Below are 12969 nucleotides of genomic sequence, written 5' to 3'. Positions count from 1 at the left end.
GTCAGATTTTTTTCCGTGCTGTTTGACTTTCTAATTTCTTTATTTGGTGCTGTTAAATGCTTTACACTAGTTCCTTTGCATAAGCCTTGCTGCTCGAAGCCCCAGCGACCCATGGTTCAGCTAGCGTTGTTGCAAATGAGCCTGACTGGACCTAAGACAGTTTTTTGCGTGTATTAAACAGTAAGGTCGCACAACCATCGGCCGCGGCCTGCTGCAGGTAAGATCGGTGGGGCCGGGATGGGGGGGGGATTTCGAGAGACGACCACAAGAGAAAATTAAATAAATAATACATTTTCCCTCTTGGTCGTCTCTCGAAACCCCCCCCCCCCCCACCCGGCCCCACCGCTCTTACCTGTAGCGGCCGCGGCTGACAACCATACTATATAATACAACCTAAATCATCACAGAGGACAACTTGTGTTTGTGTGGAAGCAATGTGCTGAAGTCTTGGCCTGTGGCTGAAAATGGGGATGAATGGTAACCTGAGGTGGCACAGGGCATTTTGCATCCCTAGAAAATTCCACTGGGTGACCCAAGCTGTCAACTCCGCCGCAGGGTCAGGGTACAAGGTGGTCACTTCTTAGCTCAGCTTTGGAACTCGGCTACCCTGATGTTGCCATAAAGTTGTACCTTGTTGATTGCTAACAGTGTTACTCGGCTTTGTTCATGATTGCCACTATAGACCTGCCTTCTTAGATCCAGCCGTGCATGAATTTTCACTGCCTTGAAGTATAGGGCAAAACATAATTTACCCCGCATGCCTTGCAACGCATGCCATTACCCCGCATTTTTTACACCGCAAAATCTTTTACGACGCAGGGCTTTACACCCCAAACTATTACACCGCATTCCCCAAAGTAACGCCCCAGTGAAATTAGAATAGTAAATTGCGTTGCAATTGAGAATGCATTGTAATGGATTGCGTTGTAAAGCCCTGCGTTGTAAAAGATTTTACGTTGTAATAACTGCGGAGTAATGGCACACCGAGTAAAAGTGTGGGGGGCAAAGTGTCATATTCAAGTACAGGTAGAATAGGCAGAATAGGGAATTCCATGTGAAGTGAAAGGTTTTAAGTTATGTACAAATTTCTAAAATCTGCATTTTTTCCAGAGAACTCTGTGCTCTAGATTTTAACTTTCTATAGTGATCAGAGAGTTTAATATTTACGTTTAAGTTAGGTCAAGAAAAAAAGCCACACTAATATAGAACACACAGTTACAAATGTCATTTCTACATCTAAGACTGTGCTTCACAGGGGCTGGAGCATTTTCGAGGAACTTTTCGAGTGACATCCCTGTGACCATGGGCTGTTTAGTTTGTAAAATATTAAGTGCAGGGAGTTCAGAAGAACGTACGACCTGGATTGCTGAATGCTAGGGTTGCCGAATACCAAGGCTGCCCAGTTTTAACTCCGTCTTATGCCTCTTCATCCCACCCCCTGCACCTCCTGTCTCTTTATCTCACTCTTCTAAGTAATTTTTCATCTTAACTTTCTCTCTTTGATACTGCTTCGCTTTCCTTCTCTTCTCCTTTCATTCTCCCATTTCTGCCTTTTCCCTCCTTGCTCTGAATCAAAGTCTGGTTGTCGGATACCATTTGGGGGTCCACAGGACAGACGTGGGGTACCACGCCCCAACTGTGGTGGTTGAAGTTGTATAGCCCTTTCTGCACTTCATTATCAGGGTAGAGAAAGCGGGCAATCAAATGCTTCTCAGGGAGGTAGTGTGGGGTTAAGAGCTGACTGCCCAATGCTTATATTTTGAATTAGAAGAAAGTACTTTAATCACACCACACAATCTCATTCTACTTAGTGCAAATAGGGGAATCAAACACAAAGTTGAGGCACTATATTCTGCCATCCCCCACCATGCTCCCTAGCTTCTTTAATTTGCCAGCATAGAACATGGGGAAAGGCACTGATTAAGCACAGGTACAGTTCAGTTTAATCAACCCAAGGCGTAGACAATTCAGTTTGTTTCAACTCTTCATTTTTTACTCAGTAAAAGTCTTAAGCTTGTTCTGCAAAACTTAGGGGCATATTATCAAGAAGGACGTTAACATGATCGCTGTTTGAACGGCAGAATACTGCCGCTAAAGTGGCGATAATGGGCTTGATAATATGCCCTGGAGAAATCCAATAGAAGCCCATGTACACACCAGAACATGGGTTTCTATTTTGGAATTCACAAGGCCATATTATCAAGCCCATTATCGCCGCTTTAACGGCAGTTTTCTGCCGCTAAAACGGCGATAATTTTTAATGCCCTGCTTGATAATATGCCCCCCCAGGGCTGCTACTCAGGCTTTTATTCCTCTCACAGTTGTTCAGACCCTGGGCACTTGCTACCACCTGTTGCAGTCTGGGATGGACAGATTCAGTGACCCTGCTTCTGTATTTGCAGCGCGTGAATTGCAGCTATGGTCTCTCTCGATACCTGAAGACTGGAAGATTTAAGTGCAGCAGAGCTCGTCTTGAAGGTGTTGCCTCCCTAACTAGACTGGGTGCAGAATGGATGCTGGGGTGGCAAGTGAGGCCTCCTGATTGATCTTGACCTTGTGTATGTCTTTGGCATATGTAGCGCAGCCGCGGCCCGTGGAGGGAGTTTCAGTGGGGCGCAGAGGCGGGGCGGGAGAGGGTGGAGGGTGCTAAAAACCGGCATATGGATAATTGGAGGTAAGTACACAATTTAATTAATAAAACGAATTTCGTAGCGCGCACTGCATCGCAAAATGCGATTCTGTGCGTGCTACGAATTTCGTTTTACTAAATAAATTGTGTACTTACCTGCAATTATCCATATGCCGGTTTTTAGCACCCTCCACCCTGCCCCTCCCCGCCTCCCTGCCCCACCGTAACTCCCTCCACGGGCTGCGGCTAATGTAGCGTCCAGGCCAATCAGTGTCCCCCACAACAAAGCACTTTGACTCTTATTCCAATAGCCACAGCATCAGCCTCTCAATCAAGGTAGACTGCCGTTCTCATACAATGCTTGATACTTGCAGAAGTTTGGAGGTGGGTCACACTGAGAACCGTAGAGGGGATTTGGGGGATCCCTTTAACACTTTGGCTGCCCCTGGCTTCACTCTCTTGGAGTCACTCGCTCTCTAGGGTTTTCCCACGGTGAGAACAAGCTGAGCTTCTTCTCCCGGGCAGTCTCTCCTCCTACATGGTCAAGCCCATCCTTCGTTGCCTCAGCAGGCAGACAGGCTGCTAGGCTCCAAGCAGACCTTCAGGTCCTCCAGCAGAAATTACAGACTTCCGGTGATGCCCCCTGACCTCTGGCAGACTGGTTGAAATGCAGGCACCAGCCCTGATTAACCCGTTGCGTGCTCGTGACGGAACCGTTCTGTCACGAGCCTCGAGTGGGCTGTGCTGGTGACGGAACGGTTCCGTCACGGCCCGCTTGACGCGCCTGCGCGGTGCAAATTCCGCGCCTGTGCTGAGCGTTCGAAAGAGAGGGCGGGGCCGTGACGGAACCGTTCCGTCACAAGCACAGCTCACCCGAGGGCCGTGACGGAGCGGTTCCGTCATGAGTACGGAAGCGCCGCGCGACCCCGCCTCCCCCTTAGCGCTGCGGCGGAATAGCCACCGCAGCTAAGGGGTTAAACAGTAGTCTTTAGGGTACTCCGCAGAGCTCTCCCTTTCTTGGTCAAGAAGAACTTGGAAATGAAACAAAAGATTGGGGAGTTGTCGTCATCGGCTCTATGTTGCTCAGATGGATAGAGGGGAAGTTATTGACCTATAACCCTCCGTTTTATGTATACTAAGTTACTTCGAAATACATGAGTAACGTTTTTAAAAAAGCATGATATGAACTTTTATCAAAGGGCCGCTTAGCAACTTAATTGCAATATATGAACCTTCGTGTACATTACATATCATCGGGACAATGTGGCAATGTTTCGTACAAATTACTGTCCCTTAGTACATGAGGCAAGGGGCTCATCTTGGTGTATACTAGGGTAAATACGGGTAGTCAAATGAGTTGGCTTCTTCCTCCGTTTTTACGGTTTGTTCATTTCCCCTTTTTCAGAACTCATTGATGTTCGAGTTTATTACATCGAACCTGTCTGGAGCCGTATACGGCCTGTAAGCAAGATCGCAAACAACGGCCACCTCACTGATTATCCCTATTGGAGAAGGTACATGGTTTTGCCTATGTGGCCTTTTATTTATTATATTTTGTTCAAGATGAATTACAGACTAGCTTGAATAATACCGATCAGGAATGACATGTAGAAATGGGGTTGTGATAGGAATTGATTTTTATGTTATAGGTACCATCTATCGATTTGTTAGGACGTGGAATTGAATTTTCTACGATTAGGTACATTAAAATAAGTGTACCGAATTAACGTTCTTCTTTATTAATACTCTTTGATCACTGGTGTGTGGTGGTTTTGCTATCTTTTACTCATTCAACAAGTTTTTCCTCCTTGGCTGTTTTTTTAGAGTTATGATGTCTTTGGGTGAACCATTCAGTGTGGGAAATTAGTGGATTTGACTTTACAGCAAATTACTGTCATTTCACATATCAGGCTAGTTTCACCTTGAATGGTGAGATGTATTGTGCTGCATACATTAGACATTTGGGTCCATATATTCTCTGTTGTCGTTGGTCACTGTATGAGGTTTTGGCTTCGACGTGGGTGTTCTCATGGTTATTATTTTCTGCATTAGGTGTGTTTCCCCACCGTGATTGTTTCAGGTGATGAGAACATTTCCACTATTGCACATATGGTGAAGGGTACATATGCATTGTTGGCAACTTGTATATATTATAAATGATTTGTTGTTTTTAACAGCCCTGATGAAGTCCGCTGGGGTTTAACGCATTGACTGTGTGGATAAAGAATAGAAGAAGATTTTTCTAAGAAGAGAAGCTTTCACAATCATTTGTGTGATTTGTGTGACTGTATGCCATTTAATTCGTGCCTCTTTGAGCATTTTTATGGATGAAACAAAGTGTGTGATTATGTATCCCCTTTTATACACATTTTTCAGACAGAGGATGTGAATCCATTTTCTTAGGCTTCAGAATCAGTTTGGGTTGTTCTATAACAAATGACATTTTCAGGCTACTAACCTGCCCCAACCTTTGAGTAAAGTGTTGCTTCACAATGCAGGTGACAAAGGGACTGCCTATAAGCAAAAGAATCCAATATAAGGACACAAAGTAGTGTGAGATCTCTGCAGGTGGCTGTCATCAGCCTTCCTGAAGCTGGAATCAGGGACAGACAAAAGGACACTATACACTCTACCAAGTGACAGTTTTCATGAAGAGCTAATCAGCAGCCTTTTGATAACAAGGATAACATTAAACTCCTAAGGAAGATTCTGTCTCCACCATCCTCTACTTTATTGTCTAGGCCTCCACCCTCCAGCCACAGTAGTGCTGTCATTACACTTCAACTATCTTGGGAAGTTGTATCCACACTCCATCTTGTGCCGTCCAAAATGGAACCCACTGGTCCGAGTCCACAGCCTCCCACAACTCACTGAGCCCTACTACCATACAAGTGTCACTACCATACAAGTTTGTGACACTACCACCATACAAGTGTCACAAACTCACTGCACATGACATGAACACAAAATGTCAGCACAAGGCTCCATGGTCCACATAACAGCAGAAATTTAGACGTAAAGTCTCAGTAGAGCATCCTGCCCTGGACACACAGAAATGGTCAGGTACTAATAATTATTCACCAAAACTCCTTACACTGTCACCACTGCTTTATGTGACTACCCAGGGCATGACTGAGTTCTTATGGCCACCAGGAGGGTACGCTTAGTGTGACCCTATAGGTCAGAAAACAGGTTTTTGATGTTGCATTATTAAGGATAGGCCTTGGCTTTTGTACACATGCTAGATTAGTGTGATGTCAAGGCTGAGCAAAATATCAGGGTACCAGTTTCACAAGCAGTCGGGCACTCAGGGCAGGGGTACTTGCCCTTTCGCCATGCATGGGACCTCCCCGTCCCAACGATGGTGATGAAAAATAAGTCCTGGTCCCCACTATTGAGTACTGGTGCCTATAACTTGCAATCACTGGCACAAATTAAGCATTGGGTAGATTAAAAAAGAATTAGCACTTTAAACCGCCAACATCCACCACCATCAACAAGCCATCAAAGAGGGATACCACGTCTGATCTGCAGAAATGCCTGCAGTTGACTGGTCCCTCTCAGTGTCATCAGGGGGATTAGGGATATTAAAGATTGGGTGAAAATCTGCCCAATTAGATTGATCAGCTTTGGTATTTCCTTCCAGAAGGGGTATCACCAAAGGAACATTTAGGGAATCAGATGAAATCAAAGAGAAGAGCGAGGTTGAAAAGCCCTCTGAGATGTTCACCACTTGGGAGTACATTGCGGACTGAATGAACCGTCAGATCCTAGGAGGAGGCGTCATCCATACTGAAGCCTGATCCAGGCCAGGTAGCCGAGAGCCATTACAAACTGAAGGAAGGGGAAGAGATCTTACCTGCCGTCCTCCTGCTCGCCGCGTCTGCAAAATCTTCATTAGAGGATTCGCTGGAGAACCGTTTGGGGTAGGAAGGCGCTAGTTTGTAGAGTGCTGTGTTCTTCTGCAAACAGATATAAAGAAAAAGATTAGCACTAGCAGGACGCAACAAAAACAATCCAAACGGAGAGGGGTGCTACTCTGCCAAAGGGACAGGACGCCACATAACACAATGTCTTAAAAAATAGATCCCTTTGGGAATTTTTGCATACCACACACCACTCTTGATTTTTCCACATCACCCACACAGCAACTAATCCAGACTCACTCATCCAATAAGAGCTTCCAATATGTGCCAATGGATCAAAAATGTAAAAAGTGTTTCATTTATTTATACCTTCTAAGTTCATGACAAAATTCAAATCACAACAAAATACAAGTTTTAAGTTAAAAAACAAAAGTGCGTGACCAATCAATATTCATACACAATTAAAAACTTAATGAGACAAAATCTCACAAACATTAATGTCTCCAAAAGGACAATATATCTTGGTCACTTTTTAACCCCTTGTATGCGGGGCGGATTCGCCCGCTGTGCTGGGGGCGCGCACTGCGCCCCGGTGCTCGTCATGAGCCACGGTGCTCGTGTGCTCATGACGAGCTGTGCTCGTCATGACCACACCAGTTTGTGTAGAACGTTCGCACAGCAGAGGAATTTCCCCAGCGTGCGAGCGTTCTTACGAGCTGAGCTCGTCATGAGCACACGAGCACCGTGGCTCATGACGAGCTGAGCTCGTCATGAGTGTTCAAGGGGTTAAAGATATATTGTCCTTTTGGAGACATTAATGTTTGTGAGCTTTTGTCTCATTAAGGGCCAGATGTAGGTAATTTTTATTTACCGACCTCTTAAATACCGAGTCATACCGACTCGGTATTTAAGAGGTCGGAAAATAAAAATACCGAGATGTAGGTAATTGCAGATGTGCAATTACCGAATCGGAAACAGTCGGTAATTTCCGATGTGGTAAATACCGACCAGTCAATGCCCATGCATTCCTATGGGCTTTGAAGCCCATAGGATTGATTGGGCATATACCGGTCGGTATTTACCACATCGGAAAATACCGACTGTCACAAGGGTGCAGGGGGTGTCACTTTGACACCCTCTGGCACCCCCAAAAGAGGCTCGGGTGCCATGTGGCAGGCATACCTGCCCTAAGGGCAGGTCTGCCTGTCATATGGCATAGGTGTGCATGCACACATGTGCATGCACACCAGAAACGGTATTTTACCATCAAGTAGTATTTGATGGTAAAATACCGATGTTGTACTGCTTGTGGGACTCAGAAGAGTCCCACCTACATACCAATTGTCCGGAATCAGTAATGATACCGACTCGGTATTTTACATACTCGGTAAATTTACCTACCGGTAAATTTACAGAGTCTGTAAATTACAGGGACCTACATGTCAAATTGCTTTTACCGGGTGGTAACGGCCGAATTCGGCCGTTACCACCCGGTAAAAGCCTACCTACATCTGGCCCTAAGTTTTTAATTGTGTATGTATATTGATTGGTCACGCACTTTTGTTTTTGTTGGAAGCTCCTATTGGATGAGTGAGTCTGGATTAGTTGCTGTGTGGGTGATGTGAAAAAATCAAGAGTGGTGTGTCGTATGCAAAAATTCCCATTGGGATCTATTTTTTAAGACATTGCACAACAAAAACAATGCCATGCAATGACGGAATAAGGTATTTGCAGCCCCTGAGCGTGGTTGCCAGCAATGGCTTAAAGGGTTGCCAATGAAAGCGAGACGAGACTACAGTGAATGTGCAGAGACTGCAGCAAATTTGAAAAAGATCTGTAAATATGTATTGAGGATGCTTAAAGAGTTTCCATTAACAGAGTCTTGTTTTCAGTACACACAGAGCTTTTACCGAATCCATATAAGTCTGAAGTAAAGGTGCTGAGGGAAAGTGTCAAGAATTTTCTGTAAAAGCGTATAAAGTTTGAAGCTAACGTGTAAACAGTTTACATTAAACGCCAAAGTAATTTTCAGTAAATAGGTGACGTTTGCAGAAAAGGTGTAAGAAAGTGGAATTGAATGTGTAAAGAGTTTGTACTGGAAGTTTAAAGAGTTTTCAGTAAATGCTTGAATGGATTGATGTTAACGAAAACATTGTGCACTAAAAACGGAAATCTGTAGTTAATGTGAAACATGTGAAGTGAATGTAAACAGGTGGGAGGGAATTGTAAATGGCTTGCAGTTAATCTCTAAACATTTTACATTGAATCTATCTAGGATATGCAGTGGCTAAATAAAAGTTGGCAATGAATTTAAGACGAGGTTGGAGTACATCTGTAGCTTGTAGTTAATGTGTTAACCACTTGTAATAAATGTAAGTTTTTTTTGCAATCATCGTGTATTATTTTCATAGAGAAAGAGAGAAAACACAAGGAAAGTTGAACATGCAGTGTGCATTAATGTATACATCAAAGGATTCTGCTTCGTATGAATAAAGTCTACAATTCAGTCCGAATGTAAGGTGAGCGTTGTATTGGCTCCGGAAATTCGGAGTTACGACTGGTCAAATAGCATATACTTAATAAACTTGTATCTAAATATGAAAAGGTAAGACTAAAAAGAACATGCTACCAATAATCCCTTCGTATATGTAACACTATACCTTCTACCCCACTGGCAAGTTCTATACTGGTTACTAAAGACCCTGGTAGCTCAGGCCTAAAACGCGGGTGTGGTCCTTTAACAGCAGGTATAGCCTGAGGCAATAGGGCTATAAGGCTATTAGAACATGCCAACCACTAAGGGTAAAATGTTCTAAATTAAAAAGGGAGAAACATGAAGACAAACATTGGCATGTTGGAGCTCCGGGCTTATAACAGCCATTATAAGCCCGGAGCCACTCCATTATCTTCAATGGAGCTCTAAACATTCCAATGTTGTAATAGGGAATAACTTTCCATACGCTCACAACATGAAGTGACTGGATCCAGTAATGAATGAAGGGATTTGTAGTCAATGTGTTAATAGTTTGAAATGATATGAAAGTTAGTTAACCCCTTCAGCGCTGATGACAAAGCCAGCTCGTCATGGGCGTTACCTGCACTACGCGGATGACGAGCTGGCTTTGTCACAAACCGCGCATTTTTCAAATTTCAGCGCACAGCGGGAAAACCCGCTAGCGCGGTAGAGGTTAAGTGATCAAGCTGCCTGCTTCACTGGATCACAGGCCGAAGATAGTCCCCCGACGCATGGTTGTATGTATGATTTTTTGGGAGAACAAGGGCTGGGCTCATCATTTGCCACTCTGGCATTTCTCCAGGTGAGAGCAGGCCAGGGCACTGCTTAAGAGCAGGATGCACTGTGATAAGCCATCCATGCCCCTGTTTTCCCATTTTTGTTGCAGCCTCCTGTAGCATGGGGATGGTTTGAAAATTTTTGCCAGAATTGGTTTTGGTTTCCTGTCCGACCATGATCTCAACACCCCCCCCCCCAAACACTTTTTAAAATGTACTTCATGAAGGTACTCATGTTTTATTTGTAATTAAATTTCCCCAGCACCTAACTTTTTTTTATCGTTACTTACCTTTGATAATATAGTGCTCCGCGATGTTGCGGTTGGGCTTTTTGGTGGTGGCAATGTAACAGAGTATACCAGCCACACCAACACAAAGGGCCACATATTGTCCTTGCCAGAAAAAACCAAGGACCACAGATGGTCCTCTGCTCCTCCAGAACACAGAGACAAAGAAGGCCCCTTCCACGCGCAGGCAAAGCGCCAACGTCGATATCCAGTTACGTCAGCAAGTTTCCTGCTATGCTATTCAGCAAGGACTGCTACCACCCCTCTTGTTACTATCAGCCACCAGACATTGTGTGTATGCATGGGGATTTATAAAGGGCACACCTAGCTACAAAGCACTGAATATTGTACAAGGGTGGAAGTGGAGGGAAGGAGTCCACAGCTACATGGCTACGGAATGATGTAAGTACCCCCTAGAGTTGGTCATCTGGAGAATGACCTGCAGGTGAGGTGTTGCTTGAAAAGGAGGGTTTCTGTTCCTTCCTGAAGAGCAGGCGTGAGACATTTCTCCATATGTGGGTGAAGAGGAGATTCCAGACCCTTGTATTGTATTTTAGCAGAAAGAAGGCTTAGCATCTTGCCTTCTCCTGCATTTTTGTCATCGAGCATGATCGGGTTGCTTGTGATTATGTTGTCCACCAGAGACCTTTTGTTTTTGGGGGTGGGGGGGAGTTTTATATAGCACAAACTCGACCCAAATGTATCAGAGTGCTTTAAATGAGCTCCAGTTGCGTTACAAAAAGGCACATTTGTTTTATGGTAGACAAAGGGAGTTTAAGTGATTTGGCCAGGATCACAGGATGTTGAACATCCCTGACGAGGCTCGATCCTGGTTCCCCTGCTGCGATGTCGGCCGCTCTAGACCTTAAGCCACTTCCTCTTACTTGCTTGCCGGATATGATTGACATCTTGAGTTTACCACTTTCTGGGTGATGCAGCGGTGTTCATTCAGTGTTGACAGGGCTTTAAGTGGGCCGGGTCTCACTGGTGCTGAGCACCGGCAGCTTTTTAAAGGGGGCCTTGAAACGGGTCTCTATCGGGCTCTGTTTTGTGCCCTGGCACAGGCAGTCTGTTTTTCCTGGACTGCAGTGACAGCAGGCACATCATGTGCGCTGCTCACACTGCTCACTTCTCACTAGTGGAGAAGTTGCGCAGGGCCGGCTCTAGGCTCACGGAGGCCCTGAGCAGGGAGTGTAGGTAGGGGGCCCGAGCCAGCCAAATCCCTGCCAGGGGCCGCCACGCAAATATGTATCTAAGGATATATATTGGCGTGGCGGCCCCTGGGGTTTGGCGGCCCTGTGCAAGTGCACAGCTTGCACATGCCTTAGGCCGACCCTGAGTTGCGGCATGACGTCATGCCAGGTGAGCGTAGTAGGGGAAGGGAAATCCTTTAAAGAGAGTCATTTTCTCTCTGGATTTCTCTTCTCTTTTTGAAACTCAGGAGCAGCAACATTGTCGCGGTGTCACCAGGGCTTTAAGTAGAAGCTTTTTCAATATTATATACAAGCCATCGTTGCTGCCTATTTATCTTATGCAACTAACAACCATTGACAAAGCCAATAGTAATGACTTGTTGTTGTAGGTATGACGTTACTTGTTGTATCATATATCTGGATGCAAAGACAGAAACAGCAAAATACAAGTCGGGCGGCACACTATGCTAAGCACAGATTTTGAGTCCATGTGTTTTAAGCCACACCCTCAATTACATTGGCTACACCCCTTTGCGAGACCCCCCAGCTTTTCCATCCCACTTAAAGCCCTGAGTGTTGATGAAATGCCATCAAAACTCTTGAGGCCCTCTATCAGTGTCTGCAGCTAGAAGGATGAACTTCAGGGGCGTTGGACATGATTACTAACGCCGCGGACAGGACCGTGCCGCCGTCGGCTCAGGTGTGACATCCGATAATTAGAGGGTTATTTCAACAAGCGTACTGCTAGAATTCTTCATCCTCCGAATCCTCTTCTCTGTTTCTCTAGCGCCATGAAACCCCTGGGTGCCCGTGCGCTTAACAAATTCCGCATAGAAATAGAAATAGAGGGTCACAAGCAGGGCCGGCTCTAGGGCGGTGCGATCGGTGCCACTGCACTGGGCACTGACTTGGGGTGGGGGCGCCATGTTTATTGTTTAAGAAGCACCAGATGCCATGATCCTTGCCCCAGCAATTTTCAAGCATCAATAAAAATGTCACAATAACTGCAGTGAATAATGTTTTTCCTGTAGACAGACCGGAGCTTTGTCCAGTAGAGAATGTTTTGACTCATCATAGCGCAGAGGGTTAATATGCCTGCTGCAAAGAATGTGTCCCATTCAGATCACAAAATGCCTACACTAAATAGGTCAATGGGTTATTGCTTTGTCAGAGAGATCTTTTGTTACCTGCAGTTTAAAAGTTAAAATCCTAATATAGAGCAGTGAGCTGTTAACTGTCCTCAAAGAGCTGCATGCAAACTGCAAGAATATATTAGCAAGGATATATTACAGCTACATGTTTTTTTTCCCAGTCTTTCTTTATCCTAATATTGCGAAAAGTGTTAATTTGGGTAGAAATCAATTCTTATTATTAAAGAAAACCCCTAACAATGGTGTTACATTTTCAATTCTGATTGGTGCTTTTCCAGACCAAGGACTATACTGCCTACTAGTATGGATGATGTCACTCCTACACCTTGTAGGCCTCTGTCTTGTGTAACATTTACTAAACACTGATTTACACACGTATGATTGTCTCTGTGCAATGTATGTGTGATGTAAAGTGTTCTGACACCTTGCACTGGTATGAGTGGCGCTATAAAATTAAATGAATTAAGAGAGTGGCTATGGAGACTTTGGGGCATTGTCTAATGGAGGTAGTGAGGGAATCCTTGGCAAGGTGGTCATTGGGGGGGCGGGCGC

The 12969-nt window shown here is 44.9% G+C and overlaps 1 protein-coding gene across 1 annotated transcript in view; it reads right to left on the bottom strand.

Moving 5' to 3' along the window:
• The window catches only part of TAC3 (tachykinin precursor 3), a 203746-nt gene that overhangs the window by 54040 nt on the left and 136737 nt on the right, over positions 1 to 12969 (bottom strand). Inside the window, exon 3 of the mRNA XM_078659046.1 lies at positions 6489 to 6591. Within this exon, the coding sequence (XP_078515172.1) occupies positions 6489 to 6591 (103 nt within the window). The remainder of the gene's footprint in view (positions 1 to 6488; positions 6592 to 12969) is intronic.

The sequence above is a fragment of the Lissotriton helveticus genome, chromosome 1_1 (genome assembly GCF_964261635.1).
Source record: "Lissotriton helveticus chromosome 1_1, aLisHel1.1, whole genome shotgun sequence".
NCBI classification, from domain to species: Eukaryota; Metazoa; Chordata; class Amphibia; order Caudata; family Salamandridae; genus Lissotriton; species Lissotriton helveticus.
Note: the sequence above shows the minus strand (reverse complement) of the source record. Positions and strands in the feature narration are given on the sequence as shown.